Genomic DNA, 22,365 nt, shown 5'->3' on the forward strand with positions numbered 1-22,365 from the left:
CCGCACTGTCTCCCTGGCCCCCAGAGAACCCCGCTCACATGTTGGCCTTGAGGGTGTTGAGGTAGGTCTCGGTGTCCGCGCTCTGGACGTCGGGGTCCATCCCCGCCAGGTAGCGGTAGAGGCGGGCGAAGGTGTCAAAGGGGATGCGGGCACCACTGCCCTCGGGGTCCTCGGACAGGACCTCACACACGCTCCTCATGGACGAGTTCAGGCTCTGAAACACAGCGGGACGCTCAGGGGCTGGGCCATGCGGAGCGGAGGCCCTGGTTCAGTCACTGGCTCCGCCCGATGCCAGAGCTGCATGGGCTCTGGTCAGATCCCACTGTCCCTCTAAGGAAATGAAACCTTAGCAGCTGGAGAGATGGCTCAGTGGGTAAGGCCGAGCTGCAAGTCCTGGGTACCCAGATGGGAATGACACTTCCCTCACCCCCCCCCCGCCTCTCTCCCTCTCTCCACCCCTCTCTCCCTCTCTCTCCCTCTCAAGATTTTTAATGATCTTATTTGAGGATGTGATTGACAGGACAGCTGTTACTCGAAGCACTATTTCTCATCTCCCCATGATAAGCATCCGCAGAACTCTCACCCCCCCCCAACTTTACTTCTTTTCCGCCCTAACAACCGGACCCCAAGGCCCTCGCCAGCCTCTGCCTGGGGGGCGCCCCCGCTGTGCAGCACACTCCACCCAGTGCTGGTTTCACTGTGCCCTACCTCTCTGTCGTTGCTTTTTTTTTTTTAATTTGTATTTATTCCCTTTTGTTGCCCTTGTTGTTTTATTGTTGTAGTTATTATTGATGTTGTTGTTGTCGGATAGGACAGAGAGAAATGGAGAGAGGAGGAGAAGACAGAGAGGGGGAGAGAAAGACAGACACCTGCAGACCTGCTTCACCGCCTGTGAAGCGACTCCCCTGCAGGTGGGGAGCCGGGGGCTCAAACCAGGATCCTTCCGCCGGTCCTTGTGCTTTGTGCCACCTGTGCTTAACCCACTGCGCTACCGCCCGACTCCCCTGTCCTTGCTTCTTAAAAGTCTGGCTGTGGCGAGGTCATCTGGCACCTGCCCTCCTCCTCCTAGCTGAATTGTGATAAAGATGGCTCCTGTTTTGCTCCCCACCTCGCAGCCAGCCCCTGGGGACGAGCTGGGCATTCACACGTCCGGTGGGCTAGAAACAGCTAAATGGTCACGGCTGACAGGCCTCAGGACAGGACAGGGCCTCCTGTCCCATATGTCAGAAAGATTAACGTGTTCTTTCCTCAAATGGGTCCTTTGGGACTGTGTGGGGGAGGTCTTTCTGGGAAAAGCAATGTGCCAGAGACAAACCAGGAACAAAGACTGCTAGCTGGTGGACTGCCCTGCCCAGAGCTCAGTCCAGCCCCCCACCCTACCCCACCCTAACTGCCCTGCCCAGAGCTCAGTCCAGACAAGCACCCCACCCCACCCCAACTGCCCTGCCCAGGGCTCAGTCCAGACCCCCACCACACCCCACCCCAGCTGCCCTGCCCAGGGCTCAGTCCAGACCCCCACCCCACCCCACCCCACCCCAACTGCCCTGCCCAGGGCTCAGTCCAGACCCCCACCACACCCCACCCCAACTGCCCTGCCCAGGGCTCAGTCCAGACCCCCACCCCACCCCAGCTGCCCTGCCCAGGGCTCAGTCCAGACCCCCACCCCATCCCACCCCAGCTGCCCTGCCCAGGGCTCAGTCCAGACCCCCACCACACCCCACCCCAACTGCCCTGCCCAGGGCTCAGTCCAGACCCCCACCCCACCCCAATTGCCCTGCCCAGGGCTCAGTCCAGACCCCCACCCCACCCCAGCTGCCCTGCCCAGGGCTCAGTCCAACCACCCACCCTACCCCACCACACCCCACCCCAGCTGCTCTGCAGCCCAGCTCCCCCAGCTAGAAGTGGCGTGTGCTGTGAGCCCATCTGATGCTTCACTGCTGCATACTGAGATGTTTCTGGACCCCTGACCCCATAACACACACCTACATCCACACATCACTCAAAATCAGAACTACCGCTACCGCCACTCACACCTATGCCTGCACAGACTGCTCCTTGAGCATGCCTCCTTCAAGTTCCGTCCAAGGAGTCGTAGAGACATCATTTTCACAGCTGTGTAGTACTCCATTGTGTGTATAGACTGCAGCTTTCCCAGCCACTCATAGTCCAAGTCTGGACTATCATAAATTGTGCTGCTGTGAGCAGATTTCTTCAGATGTTTTGTTGTTTGTTTGGTTTCTTCTGGATAAATCCCCGAGAGAGAAATTGCCAGATAGGTCTATTTCTAGGGTTCTGAACAAAGTTCTCCAACAAAACTTCTCCACAAGGGTTGGCCAAATCTGCATTCCTACTAGCTGTGTGGAAGAGTCTCTTTTCCCCACATCCTCGCCAACATTTGGTGTTTTGTCTTTTCTAATGTGTGACAATCTCACGAAGGAAGTGGGGTCTCATTGTCTTTACTCGCATTTTTCTGATAACCAGTAACTTGGAGCGTTTTTTCATGTGTTGGCTCTCTGGATCTCTTCTGCGGTGAAGGTTTTCTCTGTCCCTGTCCTCTCCCCATTTTCCAATGAGGTTACTTTTTTTTTTTTTACATTGCTGCTGAGTTTGGTGAGCTCTTTATGTTTTGGTTATTAACCCTTTGTCTGATGTATGGCGTGTAAAAAGATCTTTTCCCATTCCGTCAGGAGTCTCCCTGTGTGGGGTGGTGGTTCTTTTTGCTGTGCAGAAACTTTTCAGTTTGGTTTGTTTTCGTTTTTGTGTTCCTTGCTACTGGACTCAAGTCTTCAAAGCTATTTCCCTAGCCAGCATTGTGAAGTGTCCCCGCCAGCATTTCCTTGTATGTGTGTGATAGTTTCTGGCCTAACAGCCATGTCTTTGATGCTCTTGGAGTTGACTTCTGTGTGTGGTGACAAGTGGTCCTTTCATGCCTCTGCACATTCTAACCCAATTTTCCCAGTGCCCTTTGTTGAAGAGACTCTCCTTACCCCATTTAATTAAACATATTTTTTTAAAATACTTTCACATTAAATATCATGGGCCAGAGAGACCGTTCAGCATGTCACAGCATAGGGCCTGAACGCCTGACAGCCTAGATTCAGTCGCGTACACCACTTCCCCATTCCCACACCACAGCAGAGACAGACAGACAGACACCACAGCAGTGGAGCTTCTCATGGTACCATAACACTTCCCGTGCAGTGCTGGGCATGGAGAGAGCTGTCTCTCCGGCCCCTGGTCTGTCCTGAATCTGGGCGTCAGAATCTGGGCTCCTCCAGGCTCTAGGACAAGGGGCCTGAGGAGTGATTGGCGCCTGTGACAGGTGACTCCTAACTCCCCCTCCCCCCCCCCCACCAGAGATGCAGGGTGCCACCACCAGCCAGGTGACAGGGGCACCAGGACAGAAGGACAGCTCTGGGCCCGCAGAGCAGACTGCAGCTAACAGAAGCCCAGGGCAACAGGGACTCTGAGGCACCACCACAGGCCACCCAGGGTCTCCCAGGCTTGAGGGTGGGGCTGTGGTCCTTGTGCTGACCGCCCCCACCCCTGTCTGACCCACAGTAGCAGCACGGGGTTCCTGGTACAGGAGAGGGAAGAGCCCCTCTGCTGTGGGAGCTCCGGTCCAAGCTGCAGATCTGTCCTTAGTGGAATGTCTCCACCTAGTGTCGCCACAGCAAGCCTCTGGGGGTTCAGATCAAGCTTTCTTTCCCTCCTTGGGACCGGACCCCCCCACCCTCACCCCATCTGCACTGGGCACCCTCTGGTCGGGTTGAAATCCCTACTTCCTGGGGAGGACTGCAGGCAGGGTGCTGGGTGCTCTCAGATCTCTGTCCTCCAGCCCTCCCTGCCATGGGGACGTTAAGCGCAGACTTCCCACTACGGATGGAGCAGACCTCGGACGTGGGACTGTGTCTGGGGACCCCCTTTCCCGCCACATCCCCCCACAGCCACACAGGCTTGGAGGTGCAATCCAGGAGGGAGGGGCCAGCATCCTGGAACCCCAAGGTCTTCCTCTACTGTCAAGTGGGCTCCTTCTCTTCCAGACCCCCCCTCTTCATCAGCTGAACTACCCTATACCACCCCCTCAAGCTGTTACAGAAGCCAGACCTCCCACCGTCTGCAGCCCAGAGGGATAAAGAATAGGAAAGCTATCAGGGGAGGGGAGGGGATACGGAGTTCTGTGGTGGGAATTGTGTGGAGTTGTACCCCTCTTATCCTATGGTTTTTCTCAGTGTTTCCATTTTATAAATAAAACATTTTTAAAAAGAAAGAAAGTGGGGGAAGTTATATACAAATGTGGACGGGTATTTGCAGAGATGTTAGTTAAGCCATGTCTGCAACCTTTGGAGAACTGCTGAGTCTTGCAATGGAGGAACTGAGGATTCGGAACTCTGGTGATGGGAATGGTGTGGAATTACACCCCTGTTGACATGTAATTTTGTAAATCAATATTAAATCACTAATAAAATATAAAAAGAGAGAAAATTAAAGAGAGAGACACAAGGGCACTGCTCCACCATCCAGAGCTCTTCCCCCAGTGTCAAGATGCTTCCCAGGTGGGGCCGGGGTTCAGAGCCCCCTCCACCACCCCCAGCCCCAGGTACCTACCCCGCCCAGCATGCTGCAGCCCAGCGCCAGAAACTTGACCCACTCGATCTCATCCTCACAGGGCTCCAGCCTCAGCAGCGCCCGCAGCTGCTCCACCGGCAGGCACAGGTCCCTCCACCTGCGCTCCAGATCCGTCACCTTCACCATCGGCTTGTGGCTGCACTGTGGGAGGACGCAGGATGACCCGCAGTCCCGGGTTCGGGCCCCGGTGCCACGAGGAGCGAGCTTCTCTCCCCTTCCTTCTCTCTGCCTCCTGAAAGCTCCCTCTCCCTCAGGTGGGAGCAACAGAAAATGAATCTTTGAAAAGTCCGGGGCTGGGAGGTGGAGCACGCATCACCGTGCTCAAAGATCCAGGTTCAAGTCCCCTGTTCCCACCTGCAGGGGGGAAGCTTCATGAGTGGTGAAGCAGGGCTGCAAGTGTCTGTCTTCTCCCTCCCCTCAATTTTTTTAATTTCTATCAAATAAATTAATAAAATAAAAATCAGGGGTGGGGCTGGGTTTTGGTACACTTTGTTGAGTGCACACATCAGAGTGCACAAGGATGCAGGTTCAAGCCCCTGGTCCCCACCTGCAGAGGGAAGCTTCACAAGGGAAGCAGGGCTGTAGGTGTCTCTCTCTCTTATCCTCCTCCTTCCCTCAATTTCTCAATCTCTAGTCAATAAATAAAATTAATATTCTTTAAAATCAGGGTTGAGGGGGCCGGCCAGTAGCACAGTAGGTAAGTGCACAAGGCGTTAGGTGCAAGAACCAGCATAAGGATCCCAGTTCGAGCCCCTGGCTCCCCACCTGCAGGGGGGTCACTTCACAGGTGGTGAAGCAGGTCTGCAGGTGTCTGTCTTCCTCTTTCCCTCTCTGTCTCCCCTTCATCTCTCCATTTCTCTCTATCTCCTATCCAACAACAGCAGCAGCAATAACAATACAATAGCAAGAAGGGTAACAAAAATAGAATAAAAAAAGTCCGCCAGGAGCAGTGGATTCGTGATGCAGGCACCGAGCCCCAGTGATAACCCTGGAGGCAAAAAAAAAAAAAAAAAAAAAAATCAGGGTTGGGGACCATCTGGCCCCAGCAACTATCTGGTCCTGGACTGGCAACACCACCACAGGTGAACAGGCAGCCCAGTGGTCTTAGAGCTTCTGCATAGCAGCCCTGAAGGTCCCACTCAGGCTTGGGGTGACACTCTCGGTGCCCTGATGGACTCTGGCACAGAGAGGGCTCCGCACGCCCGTCTCCAGCCAGTGAAGCGACATGATGGCTGGGCAGACAGGTGGGTAGGACTCACGGGGTCCCCAAGAACCACTCAGGCCTGAACAAAGGGCAAGGAGCTACCAGCCCTCTTAGCGAGGATCCAGGAGCTGACAGAAGGTGTCCTGCTGCCCTCTTTATTTATTTATTTATTTTGGATAGAGACAGAGAAATCAAGAGGGAAGGAGAAGACAGAGAGGAAGAGAGAGAGAGACCAACAGCCCTGCTCCACCGCTCATGAAGCTTCAGCCTACAGCTGGGCAGTGGGGGCTTGAACCTGGGTCCTTGTGCATGGCGACGTGTGCTTAACCAGGTGTGCTATCCTGGGCCTCAAGATGTGAACTCTTGTCATCCTTTTTGTTTTGTTTTGTTTATCCTGGAACACAGTATCTTTCAGGTCAGGCTATGGGTGCTTTTTGCTGGGTCTGCTTAAAGGCCTGCCTGTTCCAGTACTTTTATTTTAAAAAATCTTATTTGGAAAGAGACAGAGGAAAATTGATGGGGGAAGTGGAGATAGGGAGACAGACAGACACCTGCAGACCTGCTTCACGGCTTATGAAGCGTCCCCTGCAGGTGGGGAGTGGGGGATTGAACCCTGGTCCTGGCACCTGGTGTGATACGTGTGCTGCACCGGGTTCCCCGCGGCACCCCCACCAGCTCTGCACGTTCTGAGGGGCAATTCCCCACGGTTTTTCAGGCTCTTCTCCCCAGGTCCCGGCCACTGTGGGGATGAGGGCCCGAGCGGAGGGCGAAGGCTGCCCCCAAAAGCCTCCTCGCTTGTCTGGGACCCCACCCGCCCACACCTGCTTGTGCAGCACTTTGAGCAGGCCCTGTGTGAGCCCCGTGTCCGTCTTCTGTGTGGCTGTGGGCAGCTCTACTCGGTCCTTGACGGGGAGCGGGTCCCCCCGAGACAGCGCCGAGAAGTACCTGGTGAGAGACGAGAGATCAGAGAGATGGGGAGACAAAGAGACATGGATTTCTTCTGCCTGCAGCTTCAGCTGACTGCCTGAGCCGACAACAGCTGCCCCCAGGGATGTCCGTTTGTTTCATTTGTATGTATTTCTTTATGTATGTATGTATTTCTTTATGTATGTATTTATTTATTTATGTATTTATTTATTTATGTATCTATCAATTACTTTGGTTGTTGCAGGGCTGGGGACTTGCCCACAGTAATCTCAACATTGCCAGGGCACGTCTTTCCTCTTCTTACCTTTCTCCCTTTCGTATTCTCCCTCTCCTATTTCTCTCTGTCCCATCTAACAACGATGACATCAATAATGACAACAATAACAACAATTAAAAAAAAAAAGGGCAACAAAAGGGAAAATAAATATAAATTTTTTTTAAAAAAAACTTAAAAGAAAAAAAAAGAAGTCACACCTGGAGTCGAGCAGTAGCGCAGCAGGTTAAGCGCACGTGACGCAAAGCGCAAGGACCAGCGTTAAGGATCCCGATTCGAGCCACCAACTCCCCACCTGCAGGGGCGTCGCTTCACAAGCAGTGAAGCAGGTCTGCAAGTGTTTTATCTTTCTCTCCCTCTCTCTGTCATCCCCTCCTCTCTCCATTTCTCTCTGTCCTATCCAACAATGACAGTATCAATAACAGCAATAGTAACTACATTTTTATATATATTTAAAAAAAAAGTCAGATGCCCACTGTGTTCACCGCTGCATCACTCACAAGAGCTAAAGAGTGGAAGCAGCCCAAACGAGCATCAACAGAGGGCCGGCTAAAGCAGCTACGGGCCAGGGGCTGGTGGTGGCACACCTGGTTGCATGTATACACGACGGTACACAAGGACCTGGGTTCAAGCCCCCAACCCCCACCCACAGGGGGAAGCTTCGTAAGCAGTGAAGCAGGGCTGCAGGTCTCTCTCTCTCTCCATATCTTCCTCTTCCTTCTAGATTTGTCTCTGTCCAATAAATTGATTAATTAGGGGGCTGGGCAGTGACACAGCGGGTTAAACACACATGGCGCAAAGCACAGGGACCAGTGTAAGGATCCTGCTTCGAGCCCCCAGCTCCCCACCTGCAGGGGGTTGCTTCACAGGCGGTGTCTCTTTCTCTCCCCCTCTGTCTTCCCCTCCTCTCTATTTCTCTCTGTCCTGTCCAATAAAATGAAGGGTAATGGCCTCCAAAAGCAGCGGATTCGTAGTGCTGCCTGGCACCGAGCCCCAGCAATAATCCCAAAGGCAAAATAAACAAATAAAATTGTATTTTTAAAAAGTCACGGGATATATATTCCATAAAATACTACTCTGCCATCAAAAAAGACAATATTGGGACCAAATGGATGGAACTGGAGGTGACAGTGGTTAGCCAAATAAGTAACAAGAAGAAAGACAACTACCAGGTGGTTTCATTCACCTGTGAATCTAGAGAACTGAAACTTGTGAGAGAGGGAGGGAGGGAGGACAGGGTAGCCCAATAGTCTCTGAGACTTAGTGAGTGCTGTGAGGTTGGGGAGGGGAAGGCACAGAACTTGGTGGCGGGTGCAGCTCTGCTCCTAGAACGCTATAATCTCTTTTTAATATTTTATGTTCCTTTTTTTTGTTGCCCTTGTTTTTATCATTATTGTTATTGATAGATAGGACAGAGAGAAATGGAGAGGGGAGGGGAAGACAGAGGGGGGAGAGAAAGATAGACACCTGCAGACCTGCTTCACCGCCTGTGAAAGGACTTCCCCGCAGGTGGGGAGCCAGGGGCTCGAACCAGGATCCTTAAGCCGGTCCTTGTGTTTTGTACCACCTGCGCTTAACATGCTGCGCTACTGCCCACCCCCCTCATTCTTTTTTAAAGAACTTATTTATTCATGAGAAAGACAGGAGGAAAGAAAGAACCAGATATCACTCTGGTACATGTGCTGCCAGGAATCGAACTCAGAACCTCATCGTTGAAAAGCCAATGCTTTATCCACTGTACTACCTCCCAGACCACTCTCATTGTCTTTTTTTAAAAATATATATATATTTATTTTCCATTTTTGTTGCCCTTGTTGTTTTTCATTGTTGTTGTACTTATTATTGTTATTGATGTTGTCGCCTGTGAAGCGACTCCCCTGCAGGTGGGGAGCCGGGGGCTCGAACCGGGATCCCTGCGCTTTGTGCCACCTGCGCTTAACCTGCTGCGCTACTGCCTGACTCCTCATTGTCTTTTGAAGTCACCATTACATTGCTAGGATTTTAAGTCAGAGGGTAAGAAACAGAAGGAAGGAGAGACACCTGGCACCCACTCCCCCAAGGCTTCCACTTTGCTGCTGCTCCCACATGGCCAGGGCTCCCTCGGCCAACAGTGAAGTGTGCATGCTAGCAGGTGAATTGACTCCCCGCCTCTGTTTCAGCTTTTTGTTGTTGTTTGAAGACTGATGTTGAATGACATAAGGTCTCAGGCAGGGGAGACAGCACAGCGGTTCTGTGAAAGACTCTCCTGCTGAGGCCCTGAGGTCCCAGGTTCAATCCCCAGCACCACCATCAGCCAAAGCTGAGCAGGACTCTGGACTCTCTCTGTATTCTTTCCTCTGTCTCCCTCTCATTAGAAATAAATATTTTTTTAAAAAATGATACATAGAGGCTTCTGGCGGCGGCTATGGAGTAGGAGCCGTTTCAGACGGCTCTCCTGGGAAAAAAGAAAAAGCAACAAAAGTCACTGAAAACTCAACAGAATACAACCAGGCTTTCTTCAGAAACTAAGCCACAGGTGGCTGCCGAGCACATGGCCAGCGTGTGGGGAGGCTGAGGACGAGTCTGGGAGCCCAGGAAGCCACTCAGTGCCACTGGCTCCGCCTGGAAGTGAAGCAGCAGAGCACCTGGCCATGCAGGGAAGCCGGTCTGGGCGCTTGGCCTGTGGAATCAGGGGCGGCCTGCGCACCCTTTGTGACTGCGGGACTCGCCGGACGTGGAGTGAAGTATTTAGCTATGGCTAAAGCCTTCGGACTGGCTCAGGCTCCCAAGACCTGCCAGAAAAATAAAGCCAGCCAACTTCTGGACGACACTGCCAGGGGTTAACCACTACGGTGTTTCACCTAGGGGGCTGAGTCAAAGTCACAACTGTTAAAATAAGATAGGATTCCAGGCACTTGGAACTTGGTGATGTGTGCGCTTAACCAGACACCCACAATCGCCACCACCACCACCACCACCACCACCATCATCACTATTATCACCACCGTCATCATCTTTTTTACCAGAGCCCTGCTCAGTTCTGATTGATAGAGGTACTGGGGATTGAACCTGGGACCTTGGAGCCTCAAGCAGGAGAGTCATTTAGCATCACCACTATGCTGTCTCCCCCCCACACCTATTAACAATGTAAGTTAGGGGCTGGCAAGCTAGCTGACCTGGGAGTGTGCGCGGCCCAGGTTCAAGCCCAGCCCTCACTGCACTGAGGGCAGCTCTGGTGCTGTGGAATCTTTCCTTCTCTGTCTCTTGTCTATTTCTGTCTCAAGAAGTCAGCCCCAGAAACAACAACACTAAGTTATGCAGTTCACCCAGTAGAGACTCCGGGTTCAAGTTCAAGCATGTGAGAGGACCACGGATGCAAGTGTGGGAAGCTGTACAGATGGTGAGGCAGTGCTGTGCTCTCTTCTCTCCTGTCTGTCTGTCTGTCTGTCTGTCTCCTGAAAATAAAGGAGCAGCAGCTTGGGGCTGTGCAGCGGCAGAGTGCAGAACTTTCAAGGGCAAGGTCCTGAGTTCAATCCCCAGCACCACACCTGCAGAGGGTCGGGGTGGGGGTCTGTTTTTCCAGCTCTCCTTAGTAAACAAATATTAATAAATCTTAAAGACTGAACCGTCTGGCATGAGGGAGTGGTACCATACTTTAAGGAGTGGGGGTGGGGACGGGAACCCTGGCTTGTAACCTATACTTGGTCATGCCTGCAAATGTCAGAATGTTTGATGCCCGTCCTCTGGGCTGAATGGGTTGAATGGGCATGGGGGTGACTCACCCCATGTGAGCTGGGGGGCTGCCTGCTCTAAACCCAAGTGCTGCCCGTGGCTGTGGGGGTGCAGCCCCCGCCCACCTCCCCGGGTCCGAGGTGCTCACCCTGCAGACCACTGCAGCACATCGGCGGGCTGGGTGCGGATGGCGGCCTTGGTGAACTGCTTCAGGATGTCTGGCAGCTCCGGCGGGATGTGGATCTGCTGAGCGCAGAACATGGTGTCGGGCAGCGGCATCACAGTGGGGCCAGGTCAGGCGGGAGGGCAGGCGGGAGCCGAACAGCTACGGGAGCAGGCAGGGCAGTCAGCTGGGTCCTGGGTTCAAGGCCCAGCCAGGATCCAGGGCTAAGCTGGGGTCCTGGCTTCAGGTCCTGGCCCACCAAGTTGTCAGAACAGGGACAGGATCCCAGGTTTGGGTTTGAATTAGGAGGAGGTCCCATGTTCAGGGGTCAAGCTGCGATCCTGGATTCAGGTCCTGGCCTGGGAAGTTCAGAACAGGGTCAGGATTCTAGGTTAGAGTCCGGATTGGGGTCCAGAGTTCAAAGCTGAGCTGGGACCCAGAATTTGGAGGGGGTGGAGCTCTAGGTTTGGGGTCTAGCTGGGCTTTGGGGTGGTGGAAGTGGACCAGGGCTTCATGTTTGGAGCTGGGTTGGAGGTTCAGGCCCTGACCTAGATCTGGGGTTTACAGCTGGGCTAGGGGCTCAGGCAGGGGATGGACCCAGGGCCCTGTACTTGGGACCAGGCTGGGCTCTTGTGTGTGTGAGATTCTGGTTGAATTCAGAGTCCAGGGAGAGGGTCTGAGCCCTTTGGGCTTTTGGTAAAGACCTGGATTCAGGACACATCATGGTTCTGGCCCTGAGTCACCAGTATGGAGACCAACTGGGTCCTGGGTTTGCAGCTGGGCTGGGGTCCCTGGTTCAGGCTGGGGTCCTGGGTTCAGGCTGGAGCCTCTGGTCCAGGCTGAGGTACAGGTTCAGGCTGGGGTCCTGAGTTCAGGCTGGGGTCCATGGTCCAAGTTGGGGTTTCTGGTTCGGGCTGGAGTCTCTGGTCCAGGCGGGGGTCTTGGGTTCAGGTTGGAGTCCCTGATTCAGGCTGGGTCCTGAGTTTAGGCTGGGGTCCGTGGTTTGTGCTGGGGTCCCTGGTCCAGGCTGGGGTCCCTGATTCAGGCTAAGGTCCCTGGTCCAGGCTGGGGTCCCTGGTCCGGACTGGGTCCCTGTTCAGGCTGGGGTTGCTGACTTAGGTTGGGTCCCTGTTCAGGCTGGGCCTCTGGTCCAGGCTGGGTCCCTGTTCAGGCTGGGGTCGCTGGTTTAGGTTGGGGTCCCTGGTCCAGGCTGGTGTCCCCGGTTCTAGCTGGATTCTGCTCGCAGCTCTGGGAAGAAAGCTGGATCCTGGCTTTGGAGCCAAGACCGGTGCTGAGTCTGAGGTCAGGCTGGGGTGGGGTGGCGGCTGGGGTGTCCAGGTCGGGGTTGGGGCCCCCGGCCATCGTGTGGCCTGGGCTGGGGGCAAGGCCAGGAGAGACCCAGCGAGACTCCCGAGTCTGATGTCACCTGGGGTCCAGAACCGGGTTGAAGTCCCGGGTATTGAGTGCGGTTGGGGTGCCAGGGTTTGGGACCAGGGTCCTGGGTTTGAGGCCGTAACTAGGGTCCCAGGTTTGGAGCCGGACCGTGGGGGGTGGGGGAGTCGTCTAGGACTAACCCGAGGCTCGGGGGATCCGGGATCCGAGGTCTGGACTTTGGGGGGGCCGCAGGGGTCGGCCCGTGCGCCCCGCGGCGGGAGGCGGCCCTTACCCGCTCCTCCTCCTCCGCTCGATCGGCGCAAAGTGAAGCCAACTGCCGCGGCTAGCAACAGCCCCGCCGCGCCCGCGGACAATGGTAACCAGGCAACGGGGACGCGGCGGCCCGCGCACGCGCACTGAGCCCTGCGCCCTAGGCGGGGCGGAGGCCACGGAGCGCTGGGAGACAATGGGCATGCGCAGACTGCGTCTCCAGAGGAGCCCTTCTCTTTAGCAAAATTTTCGGTTTTTATTTCACAAGATTGTAAGACGACAGGGTCTAGTTGCACACCATACTCACCAGCCAAGTCCTGTATCCTTACCTTTCCACCTCCCCAAGAGATAACCAGGAGTTTACAGTCTTAGAACGTTTGTTTTGGGGAGCTGGGTGGTGGCGCACCTGGTTAAGCGCACGTGTTATAGTGCGCAAGGACCCAGGTTCAAGCTGGGTGAAATACCTGCAGGGGAGTAGCTTCACGAATGGTGAAGCAGTGTTACAGGTATTTATCTCTCTCCCTCTCTATCACCCTCTTCCCTCTCAATTTCTGGCTGTCTCTATCTAATAAATAAAGATAATTTTTTTAATTAAGGGTTTTTTTGCAAGTTTATGTTTCAGTTCTCTAGATTCCACATGAGTGAAGCCCCCCAGAGCCTTCACCTCTTTATTCATTTCACTAAATATCATCAACTCCAGTTCTATACACTTTGTCCCAAAGGACACAATATCACCTTTTTTTTCTCTGCAGAGTAGTTAATAGCCATGGAGTTAATAGCCCGAATTATCTTCATCCTGTTGGTGCATGTCTGACTGTGAAAGAGGAGTCCACAAAGGAACCTCCCCCACATACTCTGGTTACATGAAGCCTGGCAACAGGTTGACAGGTGCCTTCCTGGGAAGGATGGCTGTAAAGGCAGGGGTGGGTGTGCCCCTGCCCCAGGACTCTGGTCCCTACCTTCCTGGGTTGCGCTGTATGGGGGGGGGGGGCATAGGACCCAGAGCTTCCCCCTCATATTTAAAAGCTGGTCATACACGAACCCAACAAAGAATTGAGGAGAAAACATAATTTTCAGGAATTTTAAACTTTATTCAGGAAAATCGCAAAGACCCAGCACCTGACAGATGAGGGCCGGCTGAAGGGTGAGCCCTGCAGTCCAGGGAGCCCCGTCAGGCACATGGGCTCAGAGAGGATGTGACAGCCCCGCTGGCTGCTGGCTGCTCCTACTTTATAAACTGCAGTCTAGGAGGCCAGGCAGTGGTGCCCTGGCTGAGCCCACACACCAGGACCTGGGTTCAAACCTCTGCTTCCCACCAGCAAGGTTACAGTAAGCTTCACATTCGGTGAAGCAGGCCTGCAGGTGTCCATTTCCTTTTCTACCTCCCCCACCCCTCTCAATTCTTCTGTCTTAATAAACATAGAAAAAAAAAGTTAAAGAAGCTGCAGTGTAATTGTACAGCATGCAATAAACTGCACAGATTTTTACAGTCCACTTGCGTGTGAGAAGCTGTTAGCTCCAAGCAAAGCCATCAACACACCCCAACTCAGGCCCCCTTCAAGTCATCCCTTCCCATACCTGTGGATCTTTTTTAAATTCTTGCAGGTTCCTTTGCAGTTCCTAGAATTCAATAAATGAATACCGTGTCCCAGTGGTGGCACTCCCAGGTTGACCACACATATTACCATCCAACAGTATGATGAGTCGGGCGACCCAGATGTGGCTGACCATCTCATTGCCTCCCTGGATGCAGCACGCCAAGCCCGCTGGAAACAACTCACGGAAAGTCTGAACTTCACCCACTCAAGTAGGAAGGCCTGGAAGCTTCTTCATAGTCTGGGTGCCGGTAGCCAACCCCCTCCCATCTCCCATCTTCCCGTATCTCCAAACTCAGTGGCCAGTCACCTAACTCAAGTTGGACGTGCTAAGATCGACCCAGTCTGGAAAAGAGAAATTTCCCATGAGTGGTCATCCCACTTCCGGTTATCTTGTCCATCTCCAAAACTCTCTCCCTTTACAATGTCTGAACTGGAAGACACTTTGAAGAGGGTTAAACCGGGAACAGCTGCTGGCTATGATAACATCACCCCAGAACTCATTCTTAACTTGGGCCCCGTGGCAAAGAAGTGGCTTGCTTCATTCCTGTCCCACATCTTGGAATCTGAATCTATGCCCAAAATTTGGCGTCGTGCAAAGATAATAGCAGTTTTGAAACCAAAGAAAGACCCAACACTGGCCGCCAGCTATAGACCAATTTCTCTCCTCTCCGTGTGTTACAAACTCCTTGAGAGGCTGCTTCTGTCACGTATTTCTCCTCTTACAGAGAAATTCCTATCACCCACCCAAGCTGGTTTCCGCCCAGGAAGATCTACCTGCGAACAAGCCCTGGCCCTCTCAACTTACATTGAAAATGGATTCCAGAAGAATTTAAAGACGGGTGCTGTCTTTGTTGACCTCACAGCAGCCTATGACACGGTCTGGCACCGTGGTCTCCTAGTCAAGATCTCAAGATGCCTGCCTCCATGGCATATCGTTTCTTCTCCAAAACAGAAGATTCCGGGTGCATCTGGGTGACAAGTCTAGCAGATGGAGACCTGTCTCAAGTGGCCTCCCCCAGGGCTCTGTTCTGGCTCCTACGCTATTTAATATTTACATCAATGACCTCCCAGAAACTTCTTCAAGGAAGTTCATCTATGCCGATGACATCTGCTGTGCAACTCAGGCATCCAAGTTCGACATCCTTGAGGAAACACTCACGAAAGACATGTCTCTGATATCTGATTACTGTAAAAAATGGCGACTAATCCCTAGCACTGCAAAAACGGTATCATCTGTTTTCCATCTACACCATGCCTCGGCCTCGCGTGAGCTTAATGTGCAGCTTGGCGATACGAGAATCCGGCATGAAGCCCAGCCAGTCTATCTCGGCGTTACTCTCGATTGCACTCTGTCATTTCACAAACATCTCATAAAAACTGCAGCAAAGGTGGGCGCGAGGAATAACATCATTGCAAGACTGGCCAGCTCCTCATGGGGCGCGAGCGCTTCCACACTATGATCATCATCTCTGGCATTATGCTATTCCACTGCAGAATACTGTGCCCCAGTTTGGTTCCGTAGCCCCCATGTCCACTTGGTCGATTCCAAATTATATTCCTCCATGAGGATAATTTCTGGAACCATCCGTTCCACCCCGGTTCCATGGCTGCCAGTTCTTAGCAACATCGCCCCGCCAGATATTCGTCAGGATGCGGCATCATCTAAGTTCATTTCCCATGTCTTTGCTCGACCCGACCTGCCAATATACGCGGATATCTTCGCCCACCCTGTCCAACGCTTGATGTCTCGTCACCCAATCTGGTCCCCTACGCCTACACTGAACTTCTCTGTTCCAGACTCTTGGAAACAGAGTTGGCAGTCAGCTGAGGTAAAGAACAAACACCTCATCACAGACCCCTGCAAGCGTCAACCCGGCTTTGACCTAGCACGTTATGATTGGGCCCTCCCCAATCGCTATCGAACAGACCATGACCGGTGTGCCGCTATGTTCCATCGCTGGGGAGCCAGAGATGACCCGAACTGCCCCTGCGGCTCCAGACAGACTATGACCCACATAGTCAACGACTGCCACCTCTCCAGATTCAAAGGAGGTCTCGAAACTTTCCATCAGGCCCAACCTGACGCTGTTGACTGGCTACGGAAGAAGGGCAAACGCTAGAAGAAGAGCCATCCAACAAGAACCCAGGTTCGCACCCCGGCTCCCCACCTGCAGGAAGAGGCTTCATGAGCAGTGAAGCAATGCAGGTGTCTCTTCCTCCTTTTTCTTTGCCTCCAGGGCTCCTTGCTGGGGCTCCTCGCTGGCTCCATCAACCCACTGATCCTGTGGCCATTTTTTCCCCTTTGATTATTTTGGGTAGGACAGAGAGAAATTGAGAGGGGAGGGGAGAACAAGACACGGGAAGAGAGACACCTGCAAACCTGCTTCACCACGTGTGAAGCGACCCCACACACACACACACACACAAGTGGGGAGCTGGGGGCTCAAACCGGGATCCTTTCACAGGTCCTTTCGCTTCGTAGTATGTATGCTTAACCCAGTGTAATATACCCACTCTCCCTTCCTTTTTGAAAAATATTTTATTATTAGATAGAGATAGAAATTGAGGGGGGGGATAAGGAAAGACAGAGACACCTGCAGCCCTGCTTCACCACTTGTGAAGCTTTCCCCCTGCAGGTGGGACCAGGGATTTGAACCAGGGTCCTTGTGCACTGTAATGTGTGTGGTTAACCTGGTGGGCCACCACCTGGCCCCCAATTTCTCCTTCCTATCAAATAAAAAAAAGGGGGGGAAAGAATAGTTGCCAGGAGAGGTGGATTTGTCGTGGAGCCACTGAGCCCCAAAGGTGATATAACCCTGGAGGCAAAATAATGGTAGCGCTCATGTGGACACTTTCTTCCCTCTTGGTAAACAGCCAGGAGAAATAAGTGCCCCAAAGGAGATCAAACTAGTTTCCCAAATCCGCTGGATCTTTTCCCCATCTCTTCCAACGAGAACAGAAGCTCAAATCCCTGCATGTCTCCCCCCACCCCCGTGTTTCAGCCATTGACTCTATACCAGTACGTGGTGACTTGTCACTGTGGTCTGAGTTTGCACTTTTCTGATACAAGGTCCAGCGTCTCACCTGCTCATCTGCCATCGCTATCATCCTAAGTGTCTGTTGACACACTTGGCCCGTTTTCACATGAGCTGATAGGTCTCCTGACTATTGACTTAGGAAACTCCCGTGTGTACTCTGAAGATCATGTGCTTTACCAGAAATGCCTCTTCTTTGATGTCTTTCTGTTCCATTAACAGTACACTCCAGGTTTGCTCAAGTCCAGTTGAGGTCTTTCTCCTGTGGACAGTGTCTAATCACCATCTTTCCATGACCCCAGACTGAATACTTTCCTGATTTCTCATAGTCAGTAAGGGGGTTGGTGGTCACCACCACAACTGCTTTAATTTGTATGCACATTGAGATGTGTTTCACTTTTCAGCTTTGCCTTCAGTGAGTTACTGTTGCCTGTCTGTGAAACCAGCATCTGAGCCAGAAAGGAAGGGCCGCGGTGGGGGTGGGGTGGGGGACGGTTCTTTAGTTCCGACCTTTCTTGTCCTGAAGAAGTTACTGAGCAAACATGGAGAAGCAGAAAAAATGGACAGTGGTGTATATAAAGAAAGGAAGGCATTTTTAAAATGGCAAATCAATTTTTTAAAAAAAGTTTAAGGGGACCAGGTGGTGGCACTCCTGGTTGAGCACACGTTACAATGTGCAAGGACCCAGGTTCGAGTCCCTGGTCCCCACCTGCAGGGAGAAAGCTTCACAAGTGAAGTAAGACTTCAGGTTTCTCTCTTCCTCTGTATCCCCCCCCCACCCCTCTTGATTTCTAGCTGTCTCTATCCAATAAATAAAGATTTTTTTAAATTTATTTCTTTATTGGGGAATTAATGTTTTACATTCAACAGTAAATATAATAGTTTGTACATGCATAACATTCCCCAGTTTCCCATTTAACAATACAACCCCCACTATGTCACTGATCATTCTTCATGGACCTGTATTCTCCCCACCCACCCACCCCAGAGTCTTTTACTTTGGTGCAATACGCCAATTCCATTTCAGGTTCTACTTGTGTTTTCTCATCTGATCTTGTTTTTCAACTTATGCCTGAGAGTGAGATCATCCCATATTCATCCTTCTGTTTCTGACTTATTTCACTCAACATGAATTTTTCAAGGTCCATCCAAGATCGGCTGAAAACGGTGAAGTCACCATTTTTTACAGCTGAATAGTATTCCATTGTGTATATATACCACAACTTGCTCAGCCACTCATCTGTTGTTGGACACCTGGGTTGCTTCCAGGTTTTGGCTATTACAAATTGTGCTGCCAAGAACATATGTGTACACAGATCTTTTTGGATGGATGTGTTGAGTTCCTTAGGATATATCCCTAGGAGAGGAATTGCAGGGTCATAGGGTAGGTCCATTTCTAGCCTTCTGAGAGTTCTCCAGACTGTTCTTCAGAGATTGGACCAATTTGCATTCCCACCAGCAGTGTAGGAGGGTTCCTTTGACCCCACACCCTCTCCAGCATTTGCTGCTGTTACCTTTTCTGATGTATGACATTCTCACAGGAGTGAAGTGATATCTCATTGTTGTCTTGATTTGCATTTCTCTGACAATCAGAGATTTGGAGCATTTTTTCATGTGTCTCTCAGCCTTTTGGATTTCTTCTGTGGTGAATATTCTGTCCAAGTCCTCCCCCCATTTTTGGATGGGGTTATTTGTTGTCTTGTTGTTGAGTCTGGCAAGCTCTTTATATATGTTGATTATTAAACTCTTATCTGATGTATGGCATGTAAAGATCTTCTCCCATTCTGTGAGGGGTCTCTTGGTTTGGGTAGTGGTTTCTTTTGCTGTGAAGAAGCTTTTAATTTGATGTAGTCCCATAGGTTTATACTTGCCTTAGTCTTTCTTGTAATTGGATTCGTTTCATTGAAAATGTCTTTAAAATTTATGTGGAAGAGTTCTGCCAATATTTTCCTCTAAGTATTTAATAGTTTGTGGTCTAACATCCAAGTCCTTGATCCACTTGGAATTTACTTTTGTATTTGGTGAAATACAGTGATTCAGTTTCATTCTTCTGCATGTTTCAACCCATTGTTTCCAACACCATTTGTTGAAGAGACTCTGCTTTCCACATTGAATAGTCTGGGCCCCTTTGTCAAAGATTAGATGTCCATAGGTGTGGGGCCTCATTTCTGGGCTCTCAATTCTATTCCACTGGTCAGTGTGTCTATTCATGTTCCAGTACCAAGCAGTTTTGATGACAGTGGCCCTATAATATAGTTTGAGATCTGGGAGTGTGATGCCTCCAGTTCTGTTCTTTTTTCTCAAGATTGTTTTGGCAATTCTAGGTCTTTTCTGGTTCCAGATAAACATTTGTAGCATTTTTTCTATTCTTCTAAAAAATGTGCTTGGGATCTTGATGGGGATAGCATTAAATTTGTAGATGGCTCTGGGTAATATATTCATTTTGATGATGTTAATTCTTCCAACCCATGAACATGGAATATCTTTCCACTTCTTTGTGTCTTTTTCAATTTCCTTGAGTAGTGACTCATAATTTTCAGTATACAAGTCTTTCACTTCTTTGGTTAGGTTTATCCCTAGATATTTTATTGTTTTTGTTGCTATAGTAAAAGGAATTGATCTCTGCATTTCATGTTCTTCTAACTTAGTGTTTGCATAAAGGAATGCCACTGACTTTTGAATGTTAATTTTATAGCCTGACACCTTACTGTATTGCCTGATGATTTCCAAAAGCTTCTTGCTGGATTCCTTAGGTTTTTCCATGTATACTATCATGTCATCTGCAAATAAGGAGAGTTTGACTTCTTCTCTTCCAATCTGTATGCCTTTTAATTCCTTGCTCCTGCCTGATTGCTATGGCAAGAACTTCCAACATTATGTTGAATAGTAATGGTGATAGTGGGCAGCCCTGTCTAGTACCTGATCTGAGGGGAAATGCTTCCAGTTTTTCACCATTGAGTATGATGTTGGCTGTAGGTTTGCTATATATAGACTCCACTATCTTCAGGAATTTTCCATCTATCCCCATTTTTTGTAGTGTTTTGACCATAAAGGGATGTTGTATTTTGTCAAAGGCTTTCTCTGCATCTATTAATATGACCATGTGGTTTTTGGTCTTGCTTTTGTTGATGTGGTGGATCACATTGATTGATTTACGTATATTAAACCAACTTTGCATGCCTGGGATAAACCCCACTTGGTCATGATGAACAATCTTTTTGATATACTGCTGTATCCGGTTGGCTAGAATTTTGTTCAATATTTTCGCATCTATGTTCAGCAGAGATACTGGTCTGTAGTTTTCTTTTTTGGTTGTGTCCCTGTCTGCTTTTGGTATCAGGGTGATGTTGGCTTCATAGAAGCTGGCAGGGAGTATTCCAGTGTCTTCAATCTTCTAGAAGATTTTTAAAAGTAGAGGTACTAGTTCTTCTTTGAAGGTTTTGTAGAATTTATTTGTAAAACCATCTGGTCCAGGACTTTTATTTTTGGGGAGATTTTTGATAACTGTTTCAATTTCATTAGCTGTGATGGGCCTGTTCATGTCATCCACTTCCTCTTGACTTAGTTTTGGAAGTTGGTAGGTATCTAGGAAATTGTCCATTTCTTCCAGGTTCTCTAGCTTGGTGGCATATAGTTGTTCATAGAAGCCTCACATGATATGTTGAATTTCTGCAGTGTCTGTTGTGATATTTCCTCTTTCATTTACTATCCGATTTATTTGGGTCTTCTCCCTTTTTTGTTTTGTGAGTCTGGCTAAAGGTTTGTCGATTTTGTTTACTCTTTCGAAGAACCAACATTTACTTTCATTGATCTTTTGTATGGCTTTCCTATTCTCAATGTTATTTATTTCTGCCCTAACTTTAGTGATTTCTGCCCTTCTCGTTGCTTTAGGGTTCCTTTGTTGTTCTTCTTCTAGGTCTTTAAGATGTGCAATCAGACTGTTTATTTGTGCTTTTTCTTGTTTCCTAATGTGTGCTTGTATAGCTATGAACTTCCCTCTTAGGACTGCTTTAGCTGTGTCCCAAATATTTAGAGAGCTTGTGTCTTCATTTTTCATTGAACTCTCGAAACATTTTGATTTCTTCCTTGATTTCCTCTTTGACCCAGAAGTTGTTAAGAAGTGTACTGTTGAGCTTCCACATTTTGGGACTGTTACTAATCTTTTGTTGATTGTTAAGTGTTAGTTTAATTCCACTGTGGTCTGAGAAGATGCTTGGGATGATTTCAATGCTCTTGAATTGGCTGATGCTGTCTTTGTGGCCTAACATATGGTCTATCCTTGAGAATGACCCATGTGGATTTGAGTAAAATGTGTATTCCAGTTTCTTGGGATGAATGACTCTGAAAATGTCCAGTAGTTCTAGTTTATCTATCTCTTCATTTAGCTCCCTTATGTCTTTACTGATTTTTCTGCCTGGATGATCTGTCAAGTTGAGAGAGTGGGGTGTTGAAGTCCCCTACTATGATTGTGTTAATATATTGCTGTAGCTCTCTCAGTAGAAGTTTAATATATTTAGATGGCTTCTCATTGGGTGCATAGATGTTAATAATTGTTAAGTCCTCTTGATTGATCCTCTGAGCATTGAGTAGTGTCCATTCCTATCTTTTTTAATCTTATCTATTTTAAAGTCTATCATGTCAGATATGAGAATAGCTGTTCCTGCCCTTTTTTGTGGGTCATTGGCTTGTATGATAGTTTTCCATCCTTTCACTTTAAGACTGTGTTTGTCTTGTTGCGTTAGGTGGGTTTCCTGTAGACAGCATATTGTTGGTTTGTGTTTTCTGATCCATCTTCCTACTCTGTGTCTTTTAATAGGTGAATTCAGGCCATTGACATTTATTGATATCAAAGACTGAAGATATTTTAACGCCATTCTTGTAGAGTTTTAGTGTTTTGATATATGTCTTATTTGTGGTGGTCTGATTGTTTATAGGAGACCTTTCAGAACTTCTTTCAGGGCAGGCTTGGTGATAGTTGATTCCTTCAACTGTTGCTTGTCTGAGGTTTTGATGCCTCCATCTAGTCTGAATGACAGTCTAGCAGGATATAGTATTCTTGGCTGAAAGCCTTTCTCATTGAGCACTCGATAGATATCTTGCCATTCTCTTCTGGCCTGTAGTGTTTGTATGGAGAAGTCTGCTGCTAATCTTATGGGTTTTCCTTTGTAGGTGACTCTTTG

At 50.0% G+C, this 22,365-nt stretch overlaps 1 protein-coding gene across 1 annotated transcript; it reads right to left on the minus strand.

The window, feature by feature from the left end:
- Window positions 1–6: 6 nt before the first annotated feature.
- ROPN1L (rhophilin associated tail protein 1 like) lies at window positions 7–12,605 on the minus strand. Its single transcript, XM_060191174.1, has 5 exons — window positions 12,483–12,605; window positions 10,894–11,070; window positions 6,655–6,778; window positions 4,609–4,770; window positions 7–214 (listed from the first exon to the last, which is right to left on the minus strand). The coding sequence occupies exons 2-5, from the start codon at window positions 11,022–11,024 to the stop codon at window positions 35–37; spliced, it is 597 nt and encodes a 198-aa protein (XP_060047157.1). The 5' UTR covers window positions 11,025–11,070; window positions 12,483–12,605; the 3' UTR covers window positions 7–34.
- Window positions 12,606–22,365: the final 9,760 nt, after the last annotated feature.

Source organism: Erinaceus europaeus, chromosome 5 (assembly GCF_950295315.1).
Source record: "Erinaceus europaeus chromosome 5, mEriEur2.1, whole genome shotgun sequence".
NCBI lineage: Eukaryota > Metazoa > Chordata > Mammalia > Eulipotyphla > Erinaceidae > Erinaceus > Erinaceus europaeus.

Excerpts from the sequence above, each read along its gene's own strand:
- ROPN1L (XM_060191174.1), bottom strand. The coding sequence starts at position 11,024 with ATGCCGCTGCCCGACACCATGTTCTGCGCTCAGCAGATCCACATCCCG. Across the intron at positions 6,779-10,893 it reads GTGCTGCAGTGGTCTGCAGG|GTACTTCTCGGCGCTGTCTC; the intron begins GTGAGCACCTCG and ends GTCTCTCACCAG. Across the intron at positions 4,771-6,654 it reads TCAAAGTGCTGCACAAGCAG|TGCAGCCACAAGCCGATGGT; the intron begins GTGTGGGCGGGT and ends GTCCTCCCACAG.